Source organism: Dryobates pubescens, chromosome 17 (genome assembly GCF_014839835.1).
Source record: "Dryobates pubescens isolate bDryPub1 chromosome 17, bDryPub1.pri, whole genome shotgun sequence".
Classification (NCBI taxonomy): Eukaryota; Metazoa; Chordata; class Aves; order Piciformes; family Picidae; genus Dryobates; species Dryobates pubescens.
In genome coordinates, this window is record NC_071628.1 from 12,376,071 (window position 1) to 12,399,273 (window position 23,203).

The 23,203-nt window shown below is 38.1% G+C and overlaps 1 protein-coding gene across 1 annotated transcript in view; it reads right to left on the bottom strand.

The window, feature by feature from the left end:
• Positions 1 to 20,760: 20,760 nt before the first annotated feature.
• Positions 20,761 to 23,203, bottom strand: part of GALK2 (galactokinase 2) — a 50,787-nt gene continuing 48,344 nt past the window's right edge. The window contains exon 10 of the mRNA XM_054169236.1: positions 20,761 to 21,210. Within this exon, the coding sequence (XP_054025211.1) occupies positions 21,003 to 21,210 (208 nt within the window). The 3' untranslated portion in view covers positions 20,761 to 21,002. The remainder of the gene's footprint in view (positions 21,211 to 23,203) is intronic.

Here is a 23,203-nt window from a genome sequence, read left to right on the forward strand (position 1 = left end):
TTAATTTTGTTTTCTGGTTGTTTTAATCTATTCACAAGAGTGACAGATAAATTAGGTCTCATATGGACTCAGTCAGGATCATGCTTGCTAGGATAAATTATCCTGTCACCTTCTTGAAGAGATGAGTCAGTCTGAGAGTTTGACCCAGTCTCTCCCCAGCCTGCCCCCACCCCCCCTTATTTTTTACTTTCTTTCTTTTTTTTTTTTTTTTAACAGATAAATATTTAGAGTATAGGAGAGTGCCTGATGTCATTGAGTTGGACTCCAGTTAGATCCTCTGCCACATGCTTATGTGTGTGTGCAATTCCCTGCCTAACTGCACCTGTTCAAGGTTTTCTCTATTCTGAGAATACATTTGTGTATGTGGCAAATCAGCTGCCTTTTAAATGGAGATGCACATGTAGTGCCTTCTGGGCAACAGTAGCCAGTGAACTCAGAGACTCAGGGGGCTTTCCCACTTATGATGAAGTTATCATTAAAAATAAAATAAAAAATCACTTATTCTTTCCTTCACTGATGTTATTGCAATTTTAGGTTACAAAGTTTTAGGATTTCAGATAATCTATCAATTGATGGTGCAGTTTAGTGAGCAGAACTAGAGATAAGGAGCAGAGTTCAAATGATTTCTCATTCAGAACCTCATTTCAGACACTTTTTAAAATGCTTTTTTTATTACCAAATCCAGCTTTCTGTATTTTAGGTGATTAAAAGCAAAATGCAGTTTTACATTTTAAAAAGCCCCAACCCAACAGAAAACCACACACACAAAACCAAACAAAAGCCAACAGAACCAAGCCTCAAGAAAACATCCGACCAGAAACACACGAACCCAAACCCAAACAGGTGACTTGTTTTTCATTGTCCACTTTTTGCAGTTCCAACTTTCCACTCAATTTAGAAGCAGCAGTAACTACACAACTGCACTAATAAAGTTGCTAATTGTCACAGCCAGAGATGCTTGTAAACCTTTGCTGAAGAACTTCATCACAATGCTTTTCCTTTCCAATGAAGACAAGTACAATTGCTGTTTAACACTAATGCTAATTTCAATCATGAAACCCAGTAATACAGACAAATACATGTTATCTTTGCTCAGGTGTTGATGTCTGTATTCATTAATTACTTATGTATGAACTTAATTGTTAGACTCTTAAAATAATATGATTAAACTTGTGCTGTTCAACTCAGATGCATCCTAAGAGTGCATATTTTTAACTAACTCTGATGGTGATCTTATGAAAGCACTCAGATTGGATTGCTTTATAAGTGGCACTAATTAATTAAGAATTAGGAATTATAAGATATCTCCTGGTATTCAAGAGGACAGGAAGAAAAATGAAGCAGGCTTTCCATTATTATGAAAGAGAAAATTAAAGGCAAATTTTTCAGATTTGTATGAACTTGTATGAAAGAAACAGCTTTAGTTTTAGGTATTTACACTGACAAGAAAAACAGACCTCAGAAAGATCTGAGTTTCATCTACAGCACTAGTTCTTTCCTGTTTCCACCTTTGAAAGTCAGGGAACATATTAAAGTGCTACCAGATCCTCACCACCTGATGGTTGTTCCTTCAGAATTACCGTAATAATTAGAACCAGAATCTTAGTTCCTTCCTCTTTCTAAGCCTTAAATAGCCTCAGAGAATAAAAAGGCCTTGGAGTGTTTAATCATTTATTGAAAAAAATGGAAGCAAGATGAATTCCTAAAGCTTCTTGGAAGTAGTTGTTTCAGTCAAAAGTATCTTAACATTTGAATGGCAGTAATGGAGGGCAGAATTTCTGTACCTGGGTTTTGGGGCAAAGTTTGAAGGACCAAGATATTGCTAATCATTTTTCAAGACTCACATATAAAAAGTGTGCCACCATGCTAAAAATGCATCAGTTTTCTCTTGCCAAAACTGTTCCTGCTATTAGTCACAGGGTTACATGCAGTAATGTACATGCAGTACATGGAGTTCAATATGATCAAGTGCAGAGTTCTCCACCTGGGTTAGGGCAATCCCAAGTACTGACATAGGCTGGGCCAGGACTGGCTTGAGAGTAGCCCTGAAGAAAAGGACTTGGGGGTGCTGGTGGATGAGAAGCTCGGCATGAGCCAACAGTGCAGCCCAGAGAGCAAATCATATCTTGGGCTGCATCAAGAGAAATATGGCCAGCAGGTTGAGAGAGGTGATTCTCCTCCTCTACATCACTCTCAGGAGACCTCACCTGGAGCGCTGTGCCCAGTTCTGGAGCCCCTATTACAAGAAAGATATGGACATGTTGGAATGTGTCCGGAGAGGGGGCATAAGGATGATCAGAGGGCTGGAGCACCTCTCCTATGAGGATGGGCTGAGAGAGTTGAGGTTGTTCAGTCTGGAGAAGAGAAGGCTCTGAGACCTTGTTGTGGCCTTCCAATATCTGAAGGGGGCCTACAAGAAAGCTGGTGAAGGACTTTCTAGGGTGTGTTGGGCAGTGATAGAACTATGGGAAATGGATCCAAGCTAGAAGAGGGTAGATTTAGATTAGATGTTAGGAAGAAGTTCTTCAAGATAAGGGTGGTGAGACACTGGAACAGTTGCCCAGGGAGGTGGTAGAAGCCCCATCCCTGGATAATTTTAAGGCCATGTGACTCTGGGCAACCTGATCTAGAGGAAGGTGTTGGAACTAGATGATCCCTGAGGTCCCTTCCAACCATGACAATTCTGTGATTTAACTGGAAAGAAAGAATATACATGTGTTCTCATCATTTTCTGTGATGCAAAAATAGGCAGAACACTTTATATAGGTTTGTTGACAACCAATTGATAAAAAAAGAGTGAACTTATTTTCCATTATGCCCTAAAATCTGTTGCTCTAGAAATATTCTGCAACCTATCTTTTCTTTTTTTTTTTTTCTTTTCTTTTTTTTCCTTTTCTTTTCTTTCACTGTGCAAATACTGCTCAGAAAGGTTCTGGAAGCATTCATCCACCATGTAATCTCTCTGACAGTGCACACTCTACTAGTGGAATTTCCTCGATGTTCATCCCACAGTCATTTGCCTCGTCAGAAGGTGGAGGATAGGACCCATCAAAATTCTGTCATTCCTTTTTGACTAGGTAATTAGAAATAAAGCCTTACTTTGAGTTGTTAATAGTTCTCCATTTCTGACTTTCATTTGTGGCCATTTCATGGCATGCTGTGGTAACTAATGACAGTCTGGATATTCTGGTTTTTAAATCAAAATCATCATTAATTTCTTTCACTTAAGCTGGGGAAAAAACAGCAGAGTAAAAGCTCATATAGTTGAATTTGTGCATGATGCTAGAGCAGATTGAGAATTCATTTTGAGTTTCTGCATTCTAAGCATCTACTAAAATGATTGGCAGCTGCAGAACCGATTCACAGCTTAATGATTAGTAAATATGAGACAATCTGACTCTTCCTCATTTTAATTGAGAAAATTTGGAATTAGAGTTTGGGATAAAATTATCGCTAGACTTATGTCTTAGTTCATAAGGTGTCAGGTGTCCTGATTAGGTACTTACCTGGAGCAGTTTGCTCATGTGGCTTTTCCTCTACATAACCTCAATTTATAAGTCTAGTTTCTAAACTGAATCTCTGTAGGTATGAGATTGTTTCAACAAATTCCTCTGAAAATGTATTGTAGCAAATGTGATATTGTTTCCAGCTGTTTCTACCCAGAACTGATATTAAATACTGGAAGATAACACCACCAGATCACTTTCTCTATCAGACTTTGACACTAGGTCATGGGAATTAATAATGGTCAAAATGTATCTCAGATTTAAGCTGGAAAAGCTAGTCAGAGATCACAACCAGCAGCAGATGTTAAAGCCAAGCTCTGATCCAATTGTGATCATGCACTGCAAAAGATTAAAAATATTCTGGAGGCCAGTCATGATGGTTTGGTCTTTCTGGGTGGCCTCCTTATCTTCGCTTCAACTGACCGATTCTGAATAATAGTCAAGACACTTTCAGGTCATTCAACTAGCAACACCCCATTTCAGTCCTTCCCACCACATATTAAGATATTGCCGAGATAAGATGTGTGTAAGATACCAAGAAAGACAGTATCTAAAGTAATATAGATCTGTTTTAAAGTCTTCTTATTGCTGCCATATTTTGTTAGGGCTGTTTGGCAAATTTCCATACTATCCCTCAGTTGTGTATGGGAGATAGCACTAAGGGTGACACAAAAGTAATAATACTGAAAGCACATGAACTCCCAAATGCTTGTTCACCTGAAGCAGATGATTCAAAGTACAGGATGTGAACTACAAACCTTATATGTACTTCTAGTTACTGCTGGTGTGATGAAAGGATCAACAGCCATTAATATGTGGCTACTCAGACACTCATTCATGAGGTAATGTGTGTATACTGCTCATGTGATATAATTTGGTCACATGCAGCATAACATTTGCAGAGGTCTCTAAAGACTTTAGGTTTAGAGAATCCTCTTCCCGAAACCACCCTACTTGTGAGTAGTGCAGTAACTGTGCCACCATGCTCTATGTGCATGTCTAACGTAACTTAGCATCAGAGGTTTCCCTTACTTGCTGGGAGGCAGAATTTTTATCAAGGCAATCAGTGAACAAATGGGGATATTTATTAATTCAGTGTGTCTGGCACAGTAAAAGTTGGCTTCTAAGACACAAAGTAATCAAAGCGGGAAAATTCAAAAGAAGAGAAGAAATCCTTCTACTGATATCAACAATGTTGGTTCTGCAGAAGCAGAAGTCTGGCAGCAAGAAGATATAGTATGGCAGTTAAAATGTTCTTTCATGGCTAGTTGATTGATCCTACCTGCATGCCAGGTAACACAGTGAGCATGTCTATACATCTTAGGCAACAGACTAGTTTGTCAGTCAGTTAAGTGGCCTTTGTTTTCAGGATGAAGCATTGCTATATAATTTATCTTCTAGTTTTCCTAGACAGAATTATGATAGTCCAATATTTTGCTGAAATAACATCTGCATAAAGCTAACAATACTGATAAAGGAACAGGTGAATTAGGTCTAGGTGAATCCTGAAAAGTTGTTGTGAATCAGAGCTGCTCTGCTCTTCTGATCCACTAAACCTACTGAGAAGTTTGGGATTTGAACTGCTGTGTACTGACACTGCCTCAGAGCGAATAACTGCTGAAGAAAGCTGTTTACTTTAACCTCTAAGCTATTAGTTTTGCTTAAGAACTGAGTTAAGTGAGGTGTTATTGCTTTATTTAAGAACTGAGGTAAGCAAGGTGTGCTTTAACGTCGTGCATCTTGGTGTCTTGGTCTGCCAACAAGTGCATTTTCACTATGATTTACAAAGCAGTAAGGAGAGCAGCTGAGCTTCATCTGACTAAGTAGTGCTGTACAATCAGAAAAATATAGCCTAACTTTAAAATATTCGACAAAACTGCTATTAGAAGTTTTGGTTATAGTATAAGAGCTTGAAAATATCAAATCAAGAAAGCAGAAATTCTTATCCAGTAGTTTGGGAATATTAATTAAGCAGAATGAAGAAAATGAACCTCAGTTCCTTCTGCCAGAAGACATTCTGGGGCATGACATGTAAGATGTCTTAATACACAAAAGTCTTCAGCTGTCTGTAGTAAGATTTTATATGTTACAAGAAGTTCTCTGATTATTAATTTTAAGAAGACTAGCAGATTATCAGATTAAAATAGAAATGTCTCTTCATACAGTATTGATAAACACCAAAGGATGCTGTCGATATGACATTTTTTTAACATTTCAAGGATTACTGAACTCGTTAGAAAAAAAACTTGTACAGAGCTATTAAACAGAGTAACTACCTCTGTTTGCTGAGCCACAGAATGCTTGTGGGCAAGAGAGATTTATGTGGAAATATCACTATGTGCTTGGCCTGTTCTTGGTCTTCCTTAGGCATCTTATGTTGGTCAGATCTTGAAACTGGATACTGTGCTCTGTGTACCTTTGGTTTGACTGAGTACGGCTATTCTTGTACTTGTCTGTTATAACAGGAAACAATCCAGATATGTCTTATTCTTTTGTTCACTGAGAGAAGTCAGATTTTCAAGTGTGGTAAAACAGATGCAGCAATCAGCGCTCTGGTGACTTTTAGGCATATAAACTTTCAATATGTTCATTTTGATTTTCAAAGTGTTCTCATCCAGTGACGAGTAGAAAACCTGATCTAGAGATTCTCTGTTTAAATAAGAAGGCACCAACAGCAAATCTCCTTGATTTTTAAGTTATCTAATTCCACTCAGGGTCTGCACACCTTAGGTTCACAGGCTTGCCTAGCACACCATCTTTTTCTTATTTATTACTGTAGAAGATTTAGAAAAATTAATTGGTATCTCATGGTTGTCAGAGTTGTTCTTCTGTATTGCTGTTAGAATGATGTGTTGGCCACGCTTTGAAATATCCTTATGTCACTGATCTCTTCTTGAACATTTAATTTTGAATGTCCAGACTCTGACATCTTGTTTTGTGCATCTTTATTTTATTCTCTACTTAGTCTCTTCAGTACTGAATATCTTTCCCTTTAATCTTCATTGGGTCACCAATTGTTGCTTCTTATAACAAATCTGTCTTTCTCTGAAGCCCATAGGACCAGTAATGTAGCTAATTTCAAATGGGAGAAGCAGGTGGCATGATATTTGCACCATGTCTAATTTTGAATCCCTTACACAGTGAGGAAAGAGGATAAGCTATTCATCTGTCTTCAGTAGCAAAACAGAAGCTTGTGGATCTTACTGTGGTAAAACAGGTTCTCCTCCATAGAAACCTTACATTACATCTCAGCCAGGATGGCAATAGTACTTCTATAAAGATTTGAAATGTATAGCATAGTTCCTGTATATCTGGAAAAGTTAGAGCACTTTGTACAGCAATGCTGTTCTCTGTTCAGATTATCAGGGACAATGTTTCTTATTTAAATGTCAAAGGTTGATCTAGTTTTCCCTGTGTTGCCACGGCTGTAAAGAGCTCACTGAGACACTAGATTAGATATCTTGCAGCAGCTAACAGAGTAATTATTCTTAATTATATACAATTTAAATTTTAGTTATGTAATGTGTTTACTGGGTCCCTAATGCTACTGGTTCAAATTACTTTTAAAAAAATTATTTATTTGAAAAGCAGTAAGTAAAAAAAGGTTCATCTCCAAGCCTAGTCTGATCATAGCAGTGTGTGGCTCACCAAATCTGTTGCCTGATTCAGAAAGAATGGCTATAACTTAGCTTACAAGACTGTCTTGCAAACTAAAGCAGTTGCTTTTGAACACCAAAAGTATGCAAATACTGCATGTGACAAGAGGAGTTTAGAATATCCAAAGCTGTTTTAAAAGCTTTCTTTAAGAAATGGTCTTGTGGGAAATAGTCCCTTTGCTTATCACTGAGTCTGTTAGATCACAGGCTAGCTATATTAGGTATCTGTTTAAGGCTGATTGTTGCAGCTGTAATGTTTTGCTTTCTTTTCAGAATGGCTTTGTTATCCTAAAGATAATTTAGTACTGTATTTCACTAAGCAATCCAACTTTTTCTTCTCCTTTGACTCCACTTCTTTCTCCTTGTTAGGACCTGAGTCCTGTTGAAGACAAGGCATTAATTCCTTACCCGTAAGGGAGAAATCAGATAAAATGAGAGCCTGTGAGGCTTTTCTCTGTAGGATGACATGTTGTAAAAATACAACTGTATTCTGAAAAGTGACTGTAGAGATGACATCTTGGGTTTGAGTGGGGGAAGGTTATGTTTATTATCTGTTAATGACTTCCAGATCAAGTTTGTTCAGTTTGCAAGTAAAACTCCAACCCTTTTTTAACTGCCTTTTCTGCAGACTCAATTTGGGATGTAAGAATCATGCTGTGGTAATTCTAATCCAAGTATTACTGTCAGCAATAAAAAGGTTCTTCAGGGTATAGTTTCCCTTTAGTTAAACTGTCACTGGACTGTAAATGAATGTTGATTCTGTTGATGGGAAGCTTGTCAAAATCAGGATTTGTCTTGTCCTTAATTTTTATTATATTTTTTAAATACTTGTGTCTTTTTAAACAGTTTCTGGACTTACCTACTGTGGAGGAATGTGAAAGGAAGAGGAATAAACCTCAGAGCTATTGTTTTGAATTGCTCATAAGGATTGATGAGTGAGGTCATAGGAGCTATAAAAGAAGTCCTGTTGACATACTGACTATCTTGTTAAGTTTAAATTTCTCAAGGATTTAAGCATCTAGTGTTCATGTGTACCATAAATGAGAAAAGTTTGTGGGAAGAAGCCATATTTTAATTAAACCAAATGATGTAATCTGAAAAGCATTAGGTTTCAGACATGCAGGCCCTCTCTTAGATCCAGTTTTAGTCATCAGAGACAGTGATTTGGGAAATGTGGAGATGCACTGAAGTGTGGTCTCTGATGGTGCTTTCATAGCAGTGACGCTGAGCTTGGTGGTGCAGCAAAAGAAAAAAAGAGGTATCAGTAGGAACCCTGCGCTCCTGCCTCTGTTTGACAGGTATCCAGTGATTCACATCACACTCCAGTCTTGTCAACAAACACCTTGTTAGGCTGCCTGGCTCAGCCATTTTCTGACATGTGACTTTTTCCACTGCTGTTCTCAAAAGGCTGGCAAACTGAGCTGGATACTATCTCCCTGTCTCACTCAGTCTGGGACATGGGAATCTTTTGGGGGATGCAGGTTGGAAGAGAAAGTGTTCACATTCTTTGGCATCTTTTCCTCCTTTTTAACTCTCTGATCATCTGGCATTGTCTCTGATGGCAGCTGCTTTTCTTTAGCACCCTCTTGTCAATGACCAATCCTGTTCCACTCTGTCCACTTTAGTCTTTCAAAGGAGAACATTACTGCATTGCAGAACACTTCAAGGATTTGAGATCACTCCTGGTTTTAATAAGCAATATAACTTCTGCCCTTAGTAGCCCATCAGAGGAGTCTTTGTCTTCCCCATTCCTGGCATGTGGGTGTTTCCTCTCAGATGTACCCTGCACCAGTGATACGTAAATTGATTACTTTTGTTGATCAGCCTGTCAGGCACTTGTCTGCCTGCTTACTGCTGCACATTTCCATGGAAGGATATTTTGTGTGTGTGTGTGTGCCTGTCACTTCTGCACACAGTGGGAGATTTTCATACATCACACAATTGTTACTCCCAGATAGCACATGTCTGAACACCGTGTTGTGAATGATGTTTGACTGTGATTCAGTTTGAATGAGGACATTATCTATTTTCTTGCTAAAATTCACATCTTGAGACAAAGGTGTTTCTGTGCTCAATGGTTTCAGGAAGTCCTGAGCTATGGCTGAAAAAATCAGGCCTTTTCAATGAGGTCTTTCTTTGGTTTTATTGCTGGGACGTGACTATACACATCTCTGTAGAGAGAATGACCTCTGAAATGATGGGCCATGGAAACAATTGCTATGAGGCAATTAAAATAATATTCTTCACTGGTGATTAGACCCACTCCAGGAAGAGTTTACTACAACAAGGATGTGACCAAAGAATCGTTCCACCTCACATCTCTGCAGTGCAGATACCTGGAGATGCATTCATGCTTTTCTGAAGCTCTGTGCTTGCCTACAATGACTCCTCACACTCCTTGAATCATTGCTTTGCTAAGAGAACTCTCAGATGTGTTTTGAAATTATTTTTGAGCTTCTGGAGGGGAGTACTGCCTCCGCAGTCATGCTGTACAAAAGGACAAGTGAAAAAAACGTCAAGAGTAGTCTTTGTCACAGATCTTTTTCTTCTTCAGGTCTCTTTTAAATGCTTCTGAAACTCTGAAGAACTGAGTATCCCTGTGCATATAGCAGGGTGTGAGAAAGGTGACTCTACATCACCTCTGTGTACTGCAAAAAGAGAACTTGAGATGCAGGCTGCTGGAGTAGAAGTTTTCCTGTGAGCCAGCATACCTCAGTGTGAGGGAACCTTTCTTCCCATTAACATCTTTCCAAGTATTCAGATTAACTGATCTGGAAGTGCTTGGTACCTCCTTCCCCCTTTTGCTGATTTTCAGCAGTCTGGAATGTTATTCTCACATGTATTCTTCCTGTGAGTCTATAAATTGTTTTGAAGTCCTATGGGATAATTGTCATTACTGGAAAATTGGTTTTGAATGGTATTTGTCTGCAAGCATCAGAACTTGAGGAGTTTATTTCATGTTGGCTTTCATTCCAGTTCTGTTTTAGCAGCTCTTTGTCTTCAAGTCCACCATCTTCTCTGTGCACTGAGCTGCTGTGTTCAAAGACATATTTTTGAAATAGAATTCTTCACTTTGTGGTTCTTATTTGATGATGTTATTTCTCATTTTAGGAGCTTTTGTATTTCTTTAAGGCAAATGAGGCATGTTAGTGGTTATTTGTAATTCTTTTTTGTTCAGTGGATTTCCTGTTATGCAAAAATGTAAAGCTTTTCTCACTGTTCTTCCAAACTTTTGTTTTCCTGTCTTGATAGTTTTTTTTGTACATCTGTGTCTGCTTTATGACCTGTGGCTAAGATGTATTTGCCCAGTTAAGATCTGGGTTTGTCTTCATAGATGCCTGACAGCTTACTGTAAAACTGCAAGTTAGAACTCTTGCTTTTTTATTTCAAGACCTTCAAGAAGTGACCAACTTCCTTTTACAGCTTTTCTGAGGGCTCTGAAGAGCTAGGTAAAAAAATCAGTATCACAGTATATTAGAGGTTGGAAGGAACCCCAAGATATCATTGGGTCCAACTCCCCTGCCAAAGCAGGATCACTTAGGGTAGCCCACGGAATGCATCCAGGTGGGTTTTGAAAGTCTCCAGAGAAGGAGACTCCACAACCTTCCTGGGCAGCCTGTTCCAGTGCTCTGTCACCCTCACTGTAAAGAAGTTTCTCCTAATGTTGAGGTGAAATCTTCTATGTTCAAGTTTGAACCCATTGTTTCTTGTCTTATTACTGTGCACCATTAAAAAGAGCTTGGCCCCCTCCACCTGACACCCACCCCTCAGATATTTATACACATTGATGAGATCCCCTCTCAGTCTTCTCTTCTCAGAACTAAATTTACATGTCATGCTTACATACTCCATTTGTCCAGTAATTCTTGTACTCATTTGTTACAAATAATAACGAAGAATTACAGCAGAACTCTGCAGAACCTAAGGCTTGCATGTGGGCATATGTGTGCACCGCATAAAGCGTAATGTTTCTGTATGGGGTTTGGGCAAAATCCCAGCAGCCTGCTCCTTGTTTAAACTGCACATACTCCCATGCCTGTGTTTTACAGCCTGTTTTTCACTTCAGTAGGCAGGCATGGTGGGCACAGGTGAGCAGAAGGACCTCAGTCTTGTGAGACTGGATATTTAGTCTCTACTTCCTACCACCACAGGAATTCAGGATTATTAATAATAGTCTTTTAAAAACATCAGAGATAGGCAGAGCTAAAGACCTGTGTTTTATCGATGGCATTAGTAAGGTGTTGTCTAGTTTCCAATGAATGGGCAGATCAGTATGTTCCCAATAATGCAGTTTATTCTTTCAAGGTACAGAAAGTGGACTAAATAACCTTCTGAGAACCAGTTTTCATTAGTGAGCCATTATCAGTTGTGAGATCTGTTTTTGTGTGTGTGGAAAAAGCACTAAAGAGAAACTGAGTTTCTTAACACTCCCCTGAAAGTGTGATGTGTATCCTACAGTACCAGGAAAAGGCTACATAATGAAAAGGATTGTCAGAAAAATAGGAAGACAGCAATATTTGTCTATTGCTAGCAAGCGCAGGTGCATGATCTTTATATTTTTGTTAGCAGAAGATACAATTTGCAAAGATCTGCTTGCAGATAGAAAATATTGGGCTGATGAAGAAGTGGAGGTGGTGATCATATAAGTGATATGCCAAAGGAATCCAAACCACAGTAGAAATTTGCTTTATGTACTTCTGATATTAAAAGGAGCTTACTGAGCGCACCTCAGAAACAAAAGCCATGCCTCTGTTGATCCTTATGAACTGTGCAGCTAAAACAGTCTGCAGAGCGAAGTTGCCTACACAGTGGCAATAACAGAATATAGACAGTTCTGGAGAGAAAGCTACAGTGCATCTAACTGAAGAAAACTGCAAAACAAGATTTTGCTCTACTCATTTGCAGTTGCAGTACATTTAGATGTGTTTTGGTTTGTTTTTAATAGAAGTAGACCAAAAGTCAGACATAACTGTAGTCTTTAAGTTTGTTGTGTATATTATACTGTCAGTAGTTTTGAATAGTTCTGCATTTATGTTGGGCTCTTCCTTTCATAACCTGCATTTGTGCTGGGATGTTTTTACATCTCCTTTTTGTTGTGCTTTAATGATTTCAGTCTTCTGCAAAAGGAAAATTCTTTAGCCTTAGATAAAATTAATTGGTCAGATTAAGGTAAGAATGTGATGGTAGTAAACTGAAGTTTAAATTCAGATTCACTAGGGTTGTTCTTGATGAAACTCAAATTTTATCACATACTTTGATTTTATTTTTTTTTAATAATTTTATTTTATTACAGTGCATAAAATATTGCATTGATTTTAAAATAACTCAGGCTTACTTGCAGGTGTTTATAATCCATGCCAAGGACTTGGTCTTGTGCCTATTGTAGTCTGCAGTTTTACTGTTTGAAATGGAGAACAATCTCCCATAACATTACATCATGGCCATCAGTCTGTCAGACATTCTGATCCTTTCTTATCATGATATCACCATTACAGAGTATACCACATGGTGGGTTTTTTCCACCAAAACATTCTCAGCATAAATGCTTTTAAAAACATGGATGAAGGAATTCATAGTCTGTTCTGTTGTTAAGACATTTAGCTTGATAATATCCTTTACTGACACTTCTCCCATTTACCCAGTCAGATCCAGAATGCAATCCTGTGCTACTCAGACTTCAGTGGTAAAAAGTTCTTTGGTCTCCTATCTTAAGACCCATGAAATGGACAACACTGCTATCATATTCCTTGACCTTCAGGACTAATTGTACCGGGTTTGGGGTTTGTGTTTGTTTTGGTTTTCTTACAAAAGCCACACAAGTTTTTTCACTTCCAACCTGTATTGTGTTTAAAATCCTTTCCTGAGGACTTTTTGCCACGATGGTTTAAACCAGCTGGTGGATGGAGGAGAAGAATGCATTGCTAAAGTCTCAGCCATTTATTTTGTTTCCTTTTTCTGCCATGATCCACAATAGCTGGGAGAGTTTTCTCTTTTCTAGACTGAGACAGACCACAGTAATGCAGACAATCTCAGCAAGTGGTTTACCCAAAAGAGAGAACAGACAAGGATTTGATTGGTCCTTCGTCTCGTTATCCTTTAACCTAACATGAGTTAAAATGTCGTCAGTGAGAGTGCACTTCAGCTTGGTTACTTTATCCCTGTTAGATTTTGGGGGAGTAAGGCTGATTGAGAAATATTAATCAAAACTCACAAAACATAGTATCATAGTATCAGTCAGGGTTGGAACTCTTACTGTTTCTGGATTCTTGCTTTAAATATTGACTTGGTTCTATTACGGCCCTGAACTATACACTTTGGAGCCAAACATCTATAAATATTGAGGAATTTTAGACTTTTTCTGAATTTGGACATAATTTTTCTCTGATGCTGGTTGTTCCAAAAGTAGAGAGCATTTATCTGCTGTGTAGTACAGACATTCAGAGCCCTTTGTGTTTAGTTCTTAAACAGAAGCAAACATTTATGTTCTTGTCCTGATGTATATAAGATTCTTCCAGCTAGACTGGTTTTGGAGGATTTAATGAAGAATTACTCAAGTTTTCCTGAAATATTTTCTCATGTGTTCTAATCTTCTGTGTACTCCAGAGTTTTCACACAGCACATTTAAAAAACTATCCAGCCACTATTCTTCAATGTATTCAGCATAGAGAAGTCACAGCTTGCTTATAAGGAATATTCAACTCTCATCAGCTTTTGTTACAACAGGACAACTCTTCTTCAGTGTATTTAGGTAGAAGATTCTGTGTTACAATAGTTTAACTTCACAGGCTTCAACAAATTTCACAACATCATATAGAAGAGTCCAAAGCTTTTTCTTTTGTCCAACTTTCAGTGTGATATTTGTCACACTGGTTTTATGAACTTTACATGGAAAAATTGTAGAACTAGTTATTAAGCTGACTAATGGGATAAAAAGAAAATTTTAGCCTTCTTGTGAAACTGATTGTTTTTCTCAGCAGAATTTAGGTGACTGTACACATAATGAGCAGAATTCTGTCTAAAAATGAGCCTTGTCCACTTTAGGGGTTTATTGAGAACAGAAATTTCCACACATTTTCCCTTTAATGTGACCACAATGGGCAGTCGTAATTTGTCCATTTATGTAAAAAGACCAAATTAGCAAATTAGCCACCATAAACTGTTAGTATATCCACTTTTGCTGACATGTTTATTGTAATTTGCAACATGCATGATGTTGATCTTCAAAAATGTTCCATTTTTCTTTTTTTTTTTCCTTTTTTGAGTGTATGAATTATTAATGAATCGCAGAAAGCAAGACTGTAATAAAACTTAGAAGTTGGAAGTACTGTGCAGCACTCATCTATGTCACCCTCAAAAAAAGCAGGATGTAGAAATTTTTCGTAGATGATTAAAAGCTAAAAGCCTCTGGTTCACTTTACAGCTAAAACAGCATGAGGGATGGGTTTTTTCATGCATTTAATGTAGTGAACAAAAGGCCGCTAATGAACACGTCAGGAATTGTCTCGAGAAAACCTAAAAATGGGCAAATAACTAAATTTCAATGTACCACTCAGGGCATTACACAACACTGAATCTCATAAAATAAACACATAAATTTGTCTCAAGGCTTAAAGTACTTTTAATGGTGTTTTTTATTGGTATGTATTTCAAAGGAAAGGAACTTATCTCCAAAAAACACATCTAGGAATTAAAGATGGCCCCTAATGAACAGACAAAGGGAGTACAAAAGGAGAACTTTGCAGCCATAAAAGCAGAACTCAAAATATTATCCCTCTTACAAAGTATTTCCTGAAAACAGTCTTGTGAAGCACAAAACTCAATTCTGGAAACTCTAGAACTATGAAAGCAAGTCCAGTAGTCGGCACTTTCAAAAATAAATAAAACCATCAGGCAACAACTGTATGCTAATTGCATTTCAGAAATAAGAGACCACCTACATAGAAATAAAATAAATCTCATTAGTGGAACTAAGGCAGATAGTTGGGATTCAGACTCTGCTAGCCCAACCCCTTAGGCTCACTTGAAAGAGCTTGCAAAGTAGCTGTTGTTTTCTCGGTGATGGAACTGCAGCATGAAACGTGCACCAATGTCTCAAACCCCCAACTCCAGTGTGCTGCAGGAGATGATGTGCATTTCTTCACACAGCTGTGCCCTCACTCACAGTGGATCTGACCAGATATTTTTTTGCTAAATGAGCACAGCAAAGTATGGGAGAAAGAAGGTCACCAAGAGCAGACTGTGTGCACTTGGCTGCTAGCTGAATATAGTGGTAAGAAATCCTACAAATCATTATGATTTTCTGTCAATAAAATCATATTTATTTAACTAATTACTTTAATCAGAAATCAGGCAAACCCCTGAAGTCCTACAATCAAGAAAGTTAAATATTTTATGAATTTCAGACAAGACAATAAATTTTGGAGTTTTTCAACAACAATAGCAAGAGGCCTTTAAGTCTGCCTCTTGAAGCAGCTCACACTAGCCGTGCTATTCCCTCTAGAGGAAGTACTGAAAATCCTTTGCAACAGTTCCCCTCTCTCCCCACTGGCTATCATCAGGTTATAGATCTTCAGAAACAAAAGCTGCCCAGGCCTCCTCTCACTCTCTCAAATGGTCTTCTGAAAATAAAAACGCCCCAAACAATCAGGCTTTTCAAAGCTCAAAATCTGTTCTGCTGTTAATATAGTTGGATTTGCTGTAGTCTTCTACAGGAATTTAACTGGATATCTTCTTAGGGTCAAGGTTTGATCATAACTTGCTTTAAAAACAACTAGGGTTTTTTGCCTTGATCTTTAACCCTTTGTCCCCAAATCTTTCCATTCATAGTTAGTATTTGGCTCTGCTTAAGTTTCAGATTCAACTGTGTAGTTTTATCTGACAAAAATTCTGTGAATCCTTACTAGGCTCTTGTTTGTTCTCATTTTGGTTCCTGTTTTCTGTTAGACTTTTTAATTCAGCCATGGAAGTTGGAGCTTTGTTTCTGACAGAAAATTAGGCTCAGACCTTCATAAAAAAAATTATTATTTGGGCAGCTGTTGTTGCTGCTTAAAAAGTGGCTCAATGAATTCTTCCTCAAGGATTGAGTCTTCTGGTAAAACTGTTCTTTTAACTCTTCTCTAGGCAGAATGGACACAGTTACAAGAAAGGCCATTCACTGGGAGAAAGCCAATAGAAAAGTTTTCAGCATTTAATGAGAATGATTTAATTGTTGATAACTGATCAATAGAAATATAACTAAAGAATCCTGCTCAAAGTCAGAACAGCTTAGCCAACAGAAATAAATAAATATTAATTGCGAGGGACAGAACTCAGAAAATGTAAAACAATGTCAAAACCCCCCCTCCATTCTATGAAAACTGACAAAATAAGGCCTTTATATTCCTTAGGAAGTGGTGTAAGGATTTCATACAAACCTGCTTCAGTGCCCCTTGAAAGATGAATTTGGACTTCAAAAACCCAAACTAACCCACACATCTGGCTTGATCACTGGCTAATAGAACATATTTTTATTCCCCCCCCCCCCCAAATCACACACAGCTTGCCTGGAAAGAAGACAGCTGCTTGGGCACTAGTATGTTTTAGTTCTAAGTACATCTAATCTTTATTGAGTTATTTGAGCCTCATGTGCCAAGTGCAGAAAGGCTTTTATGGGGAGTGGAGGGTTTTTATTCCCTTTTTTTTTTAAAAATATGAATGTCTAATTTTGGCCAACAAAGCAGTGCTTAGGAGACAATAGGAATTCTTGAAATGCATTAGACTTAAAATCCAATAAATATACCAAATGCTTTTGTATGAATCCTAATCCAGTTTGTTGCTTCTGCAGGAACCACTGCTGTTGGAAATCCATCTCAAATGTTTTATTGGTCAATTAATTCTGAAAGCTCCTTAGTTCCTTCTCATTTAATCGGCTTCAATGGTCTTTACTCCTCTGCAGATTTTCCATTAGTAAGTCTTACATGTATGATGCATTGGGTACGAGTGCCCTAACTGTATGTGAGATTTTGGGCATGTCAGGTTATGTGCAAATGCTCGCTACCTGTTACCCTGCTGAGTGAACTGTTCACTAGGGAGTAAGGGCTAGGATAAATCTATCTTCTGCTGAACTCAGTAACCAAATCTGCAGAGTGTTCAGGGGCTTCAGAAGGCATTCATCTACAGGTTTTACTAATAAAACAGCTGTAGCTCACCTGAGGGGGGGAGGGAGGGAAGTCTGCCTAGGAACAGCAGTTCCCAATATATTGTTACATCTTGGTCCTACTCCCATAGCCAGCCAGTACTGCAGTCCCACGGAAGCATGAGAGATTACAGTAGTGCTTAGGTACCATCCACCATCAGCATCATGGCAGATTGTGTCCTAGCAAATGTGGTGCTGTTCTCCAAGGCTGTGATGTGGTATCTTGCAGAATCTTGTTGTTAATTTCTTTTGACACGAGTCCAAAAGCAGAGGGCAGAGTTTAAGAAATAAGATTGTGAACAGAATTAATCTTTTGTCTCTCTTTACGGGGTAATGAATCTCAGAAGAGTGTTCAATGAAATGTGAAGAGGCAGGACAGATGTGAGGGCAATATTGCTCGGCAGCACTTTTTCTGCCACTCCAGTGTGTGGTGGGAAAATCTGTCAAACAAGGCTGTATCACAGGGAGCAATTCTCAGTTACAATTCCACATTCCTCATTGTGCTTTCTTCTGCACTCTGAACTCTCTCTTATCAATACCTAGCCTTTCATCTCAAAATTAGCATTTAAAATACAATGTAACACGCTGCGTGATTCACAGGGTGTGCAACATTAAGCCTGCCATTCTGTTTCTCATGCTATTGTTCTTTGCAGTGTAAGTCCTTTTATAGAATTCAATTTTCTTGATGAAGCATATAATCATGAGGATCAGAAAACACTACTTCAGTCCTGCCCATAATAACTATGGTTTGCAAAGTATCTTTTTAGAACAAGATAGCTCTCGTAAATGTTGTTCTGGCTAAGTCTTTGTTTAACTCTGTCTGAGTGGGATTTAGCACACAAACTTGGTAGTTAGCTGAAAACACAAATCTTTCACTTGACTGAAATTGTAGCTCAGCAGTTGCTCCAGCATATCAAGATGTTATTAAAGTGACACATGGACTCAGAGAGGAATTTCAGAAGGATTATATGGAGTAAGTACGCAGCAGCTACTAAAATAAAAGTTGGCATTCAGAGAGTATTAACTAGAAACCAATATTCCTCAAGATGTTATGTAAGTAATTACTATATATTAGGTTGCCATATGTATGTGCCTCTGTGTGTGTGCTGTGTCCAAGAGAGCAAATGTCAAATACACAGTCATGATTCCCTTCCATCAAGTGAATGGTTGAATTACTGTGGTTCTGCTTTGGAGCGAGATACGCAGTCAGCAAATAATGGTGATGAAGATGCATGTTAGTAGGATTAAGATGACACAGAGCATTAATATAGCACCAGATAGTGTTGCTGTACTTCAGTATTTTACAACCAAAAAACCCCACAACCTCAAAACACCAATTCAATTGAATGTTGGGTTTTGTTTGTCGTTGTTTAGAAAGAAACAGTAAATAAAAATGCCAGAGTACCATATTTAAGTGTATAGTTTGAATACTGTAGGTCCCTCAGTGAAAGTTGTCCCCTTTTTGTTTGCAGATTTCAGCAAAAGTCTGGGAAAGACCCTGAAGCAATAAAAAAGGAAAGCAAGCTATTAATCAGAAGTTTAGAACATTCAGTTTCATTCTTTTGTACTGTGCCAATTTTCTGTTTTCCTCATCTTTGTTTATGAAAATATCATTTAAGATTCATTGACAGAAAAATTGAAGGCACTGCAGCCCAAAAACTTGCCTGCGTGTTTTTTTGGTAAGAGTCCATGACTTTGCGTCATGAGCAGCCTAAAAAGGAGCAGGAAAAAAGTCAACCCTAACATATCTACCTTCTGCTCATACACTCATTAGTGCTCTCATGAATCCAGTGGAGCTGAAGTTCGATGCAAATGTATTAACGAAGGGTCTGGTGTTTACTGTGGTGTACTCCATCTTTGTGGTAGTGTAAGAAACAGGAACCTGCTGAATAAACTGAGAATTACATATTTAATAAGGCAGTTGGTAACAAAGCCATGGTATAATTTTCTTCAAGATTTCTAAGGTTATCTTGGACATTTTAGAAGCTATTTACCTTGTGTTTGGGTTTGGTTTTTTATTTATGGAATCCTGTATTTACAAGTTCAGTCGAATGTACAAGCATATCTGCTGTACATGACAAATAGGTTACAAGATACTCTATTTCTATGCACAGCAATAGTCAGTGTTCTGAGATTAGACCTTTCTATAGTTCTTGCCTTTACCTTGTCGGATGCATCCTTTTCACTGTCCTCCTCATGCTGACACCATCCTTTTCCTCTCAAGTGTCTGATTTGCTTGACCTACAATGCATTTTGTTCCACTTTTCCTGGCTGTCCAAAAATAGAAGTCTTCTCTAGTGATAGCATTACCATTCTGTGTCCCTTCTAAGGTTCCTGAAAAGATCTGGCAGTTTGCATTGGCTGTTGTTCGTGTACTGTGTTCAGATTTGGCAGAGCCCTCTCACAGAATTAGTAGGCTCCATCAGTTTTTAGCCTGAATTAGCATGGTTAACATACAGAGGATCTCTTCTGAGATAGTTCTGATTTGATGCAGACTGCTAGATGTTACCAAGATTTGTCCCTGTGTGAGCTTTTGTGATGCTATGTTGTTTATGGCTGTAAGGGTTATGGCACTAGCAAAACTTCTCTTGAGCTGTCATTGCAGCCATCAGAGAAGTGGACGTTTGTGTGCTGTGGGAAAGAGGGCACAGGAACCTAGTTTTCCACTTGGAAGCAGGGTTAGGACATCTTTGGGGTATCTTGCTGTACAGTCACCCTTCTGCAGTCACAATCATTTGTCCCACTGAGAAGATGGGTTATGAATTGTGGATTCTGTACTTCCAATGCGTTACAGTTACAACCTTGAAACTACCCTTTAAAGGTTCCTTTCAACCCAAAGCATTCTATGATTGTCAGAAGCATGAACTGGGAATGAGATAGGAGTCTGTCAATAATGTGTCATACCTGTTTTCTTTTGCTGAGTGAATTATCTCCTTAATTATTCCTTATAGATTTTTTTAATTGTTTCTTAAAATGGTGACTGGATTATAACTATTCCTTTAAAACAGTCTTGCATTAAAATACAAATGTTCTGCCTTGTAGAAGCACAACTAGGACTCAACAAATAGAATATGGAGTTTGGATAACTCAAAACCAAAGGCTGCAAGTTTTCCTCTTAATGTGATGTATTCGTAATGTTTGACTTGGCCTGCAGGTGCTCCTCCAATATCATCGTTAACTGCAACAGTAACAATCCTGTTTGAGGAGAGCATAACACTTCTAATGTTTAGCAAGGTCCTTACAATTTTCTGAATAGCTGTTTAATCTTCCATTTTCACAGGACACTCTAAACAAAAGCATATCCAACTCCAAAGAGAATAAGCACCAAACAACCCTACAATGAAACAGTTCATTGCTCCACCTGACCTTACTTTTATGACAGTAAACAGAAGAGAGATCCACTGTAGCAAAGTATCATCTTTATTTCAATTTGTTTTCCTTGTCAATAGGTTGTTACAAATCAATGTTTCTACTGAAAGATGGTTTTAGTATGAAAAAAAGAAAGGCTTTATAATCAGAGTTTTAAGCACTTTTTCAGAAATATCTTTTGATAGTAGCAACTGCTCATTACAGTAAAAAACCAGAACAGGCATTCCCTCGCTGCGGCACGGGAAGTACAGCCAGTTCTAAATGCCCTACATAGTTTCTTTAAGATTTTTACGTTCTTCAAGCCTCAACAAAAACCAAAGCTCCTCTTCCAGGTTTGGTAGCAAACAGACTATTATTCTCCAGTGCTAACCTTTGGACATCAGTTTGGTAGTAGGCTTGTTTTACATTTTTCAGGAAAGCGTCGAGCTTGTCGGTAGGCACCATTGACACAGTGCAGCCACCCCAGCCAGCTCCAGTCAGACGTGACCCAATGGCCCCAGACTGTCTAAAAAGAAAAAAAGAAAAGAAAATTCTGTAAAATAGACTGAAAAGGGACAATTTGTCATATATAAAGTACCTATAGAAAACTGGTGAATACTTCGCTCAAAACACATCTATGTGGTCTGTTTTTTCTGAAGTTCATTTGGTTCGTTTATGCAACATTACAGCAATTTGCAGTTACCATTTCAGACAAAAAAAAAAAGAGCATAGTGATTCTTTAAACTGCAACATAGTGATTTCTGTCAATCCCCAAAGTCACCCTCTTTTATAATGCTTCAGTATCAGCTGTGTGAAAGATCACAGCACAGCTGAGAACAAAAAAAATGCAGAAAAAAGGAACCGTTAGCAACATTCATAAGACATCAGAAGTGAAAACAGAAATACATGACAAAAATAACAAAAGAGGGTTCATAAACTAATTGCACAGGATGTAGGCAAGCAAGCCATTTTCTAATGTGGCAAAGACAAATAGCTCTATTCTTCCAGGACAGATCTAAAACATGCTGAAGATTCACAGGCTTCTGCAGGATTGCTGAGCATGACAGTCAAGAAAAGGAGAGTTCAGGAAGTCTTAAAAAGTCACCCAGAGTCATTGCACTCAAACATCTGTTTGAGTTGGGAATCTCTCTTCAGGGGAACCTCATGAACTTAAGCAGATTTACAGCACTAGAGGTAAAATAATAATTTAGTCCCAAAGGAAAAAAATACTCTTAATAAGGAGAGTGAATAAAAAGAATAATGACAAATAAATGACATCCAAAGTATAAACCATTGCTAGCCTCAAGATCCTGGTCTGCTAGAAATGTCCTGCAGCAAATTCTATGCCAACACTCTTCAAGATTCAGATGCTGTGTCATGAGGATTTAGTAGAAATGTTTTTTCCTTAGTTTGCTTATCTGTGTTCCTGACCTATACTTAGATTCAGAAAGAGTAGGAAATTAGTATGTAATGCATTTCTTAGGGGCTTTTCTAACCTAGTCAGCACAGGATGATTTAGAAAACTCATTTAAAATCTTGTAAGAATAGGAGATCTAATCTGGTTTGCAACCAAATACTTTTGCTATGTTTCCCAAAGCCATGCACAGAGAGATTTCCCAGTCCTAGAATGTGTTTGAAGGAAAGAGCATCATGTGAAGATCATTGGAAAATGACAGCTCATTCTGAGTAGGCTATGATTATTTTTCATATGTGCATTTTATGTTAAATGAATCTGGTATACTGCTGGGTTAGAGGTTTAGGTCATATTTCAAGCAAGTACTTACATATGTGTTTGATTCTAAACATGCTTACATCTCTTCTTGAACAGAAACACTTTCTTCAGTGTGTCTGTGTGGTGCCACCCTTCATATTGACTCAATTTTATGTTCATTCTTTATTTCCTGTTGGTGCTTTATTTTACTTATTATTCCTGTAAGCCACTCACTCTCTGATGCAATTTTTGTCATTTCTGGTCCATGGAGCAACCTAAAATGAGCAGAACCCAATCCAGTCTCAATTGCAATCAATAGGGAAATTCCAATCAACTTCATACCATCTTATCCACTTTTCTGAGTCTGCGAAATCAACTGTCTGTACTCGTTTGGTCTGTTACCTCAGTCAGAACTTCATATTTCAGATGGTATCTGGCTTTTATTTTGGTAGGCAACTGAAATCCCTTCAGAATTGTTCTAAACCTTTTCTTGATTTCATAATTCTCTGTGGTCATGCTCATGCCTCATTTTTACTGAGTCATTTTAAAATACTTAGTTGAAATACAGCATAACGTAGACAGAAAATATGCCCATTTCAGAGCTCCAGTCACTGTGTTTCAAAATACCATGGCTAACAGATTCAAATGTGGTGATATGATTGGACACTTGAGGCTTAACACTGAGAAACTTGGCACTTTGATGGACAATGCTGTAAGACTGGAAAACTAGGTATCTGGTATTACACAGTTCAGGAAAGAGCACTTAATTCTGCACCTACTGGAGAAGCTGTGCATGGTTGGTATCTAG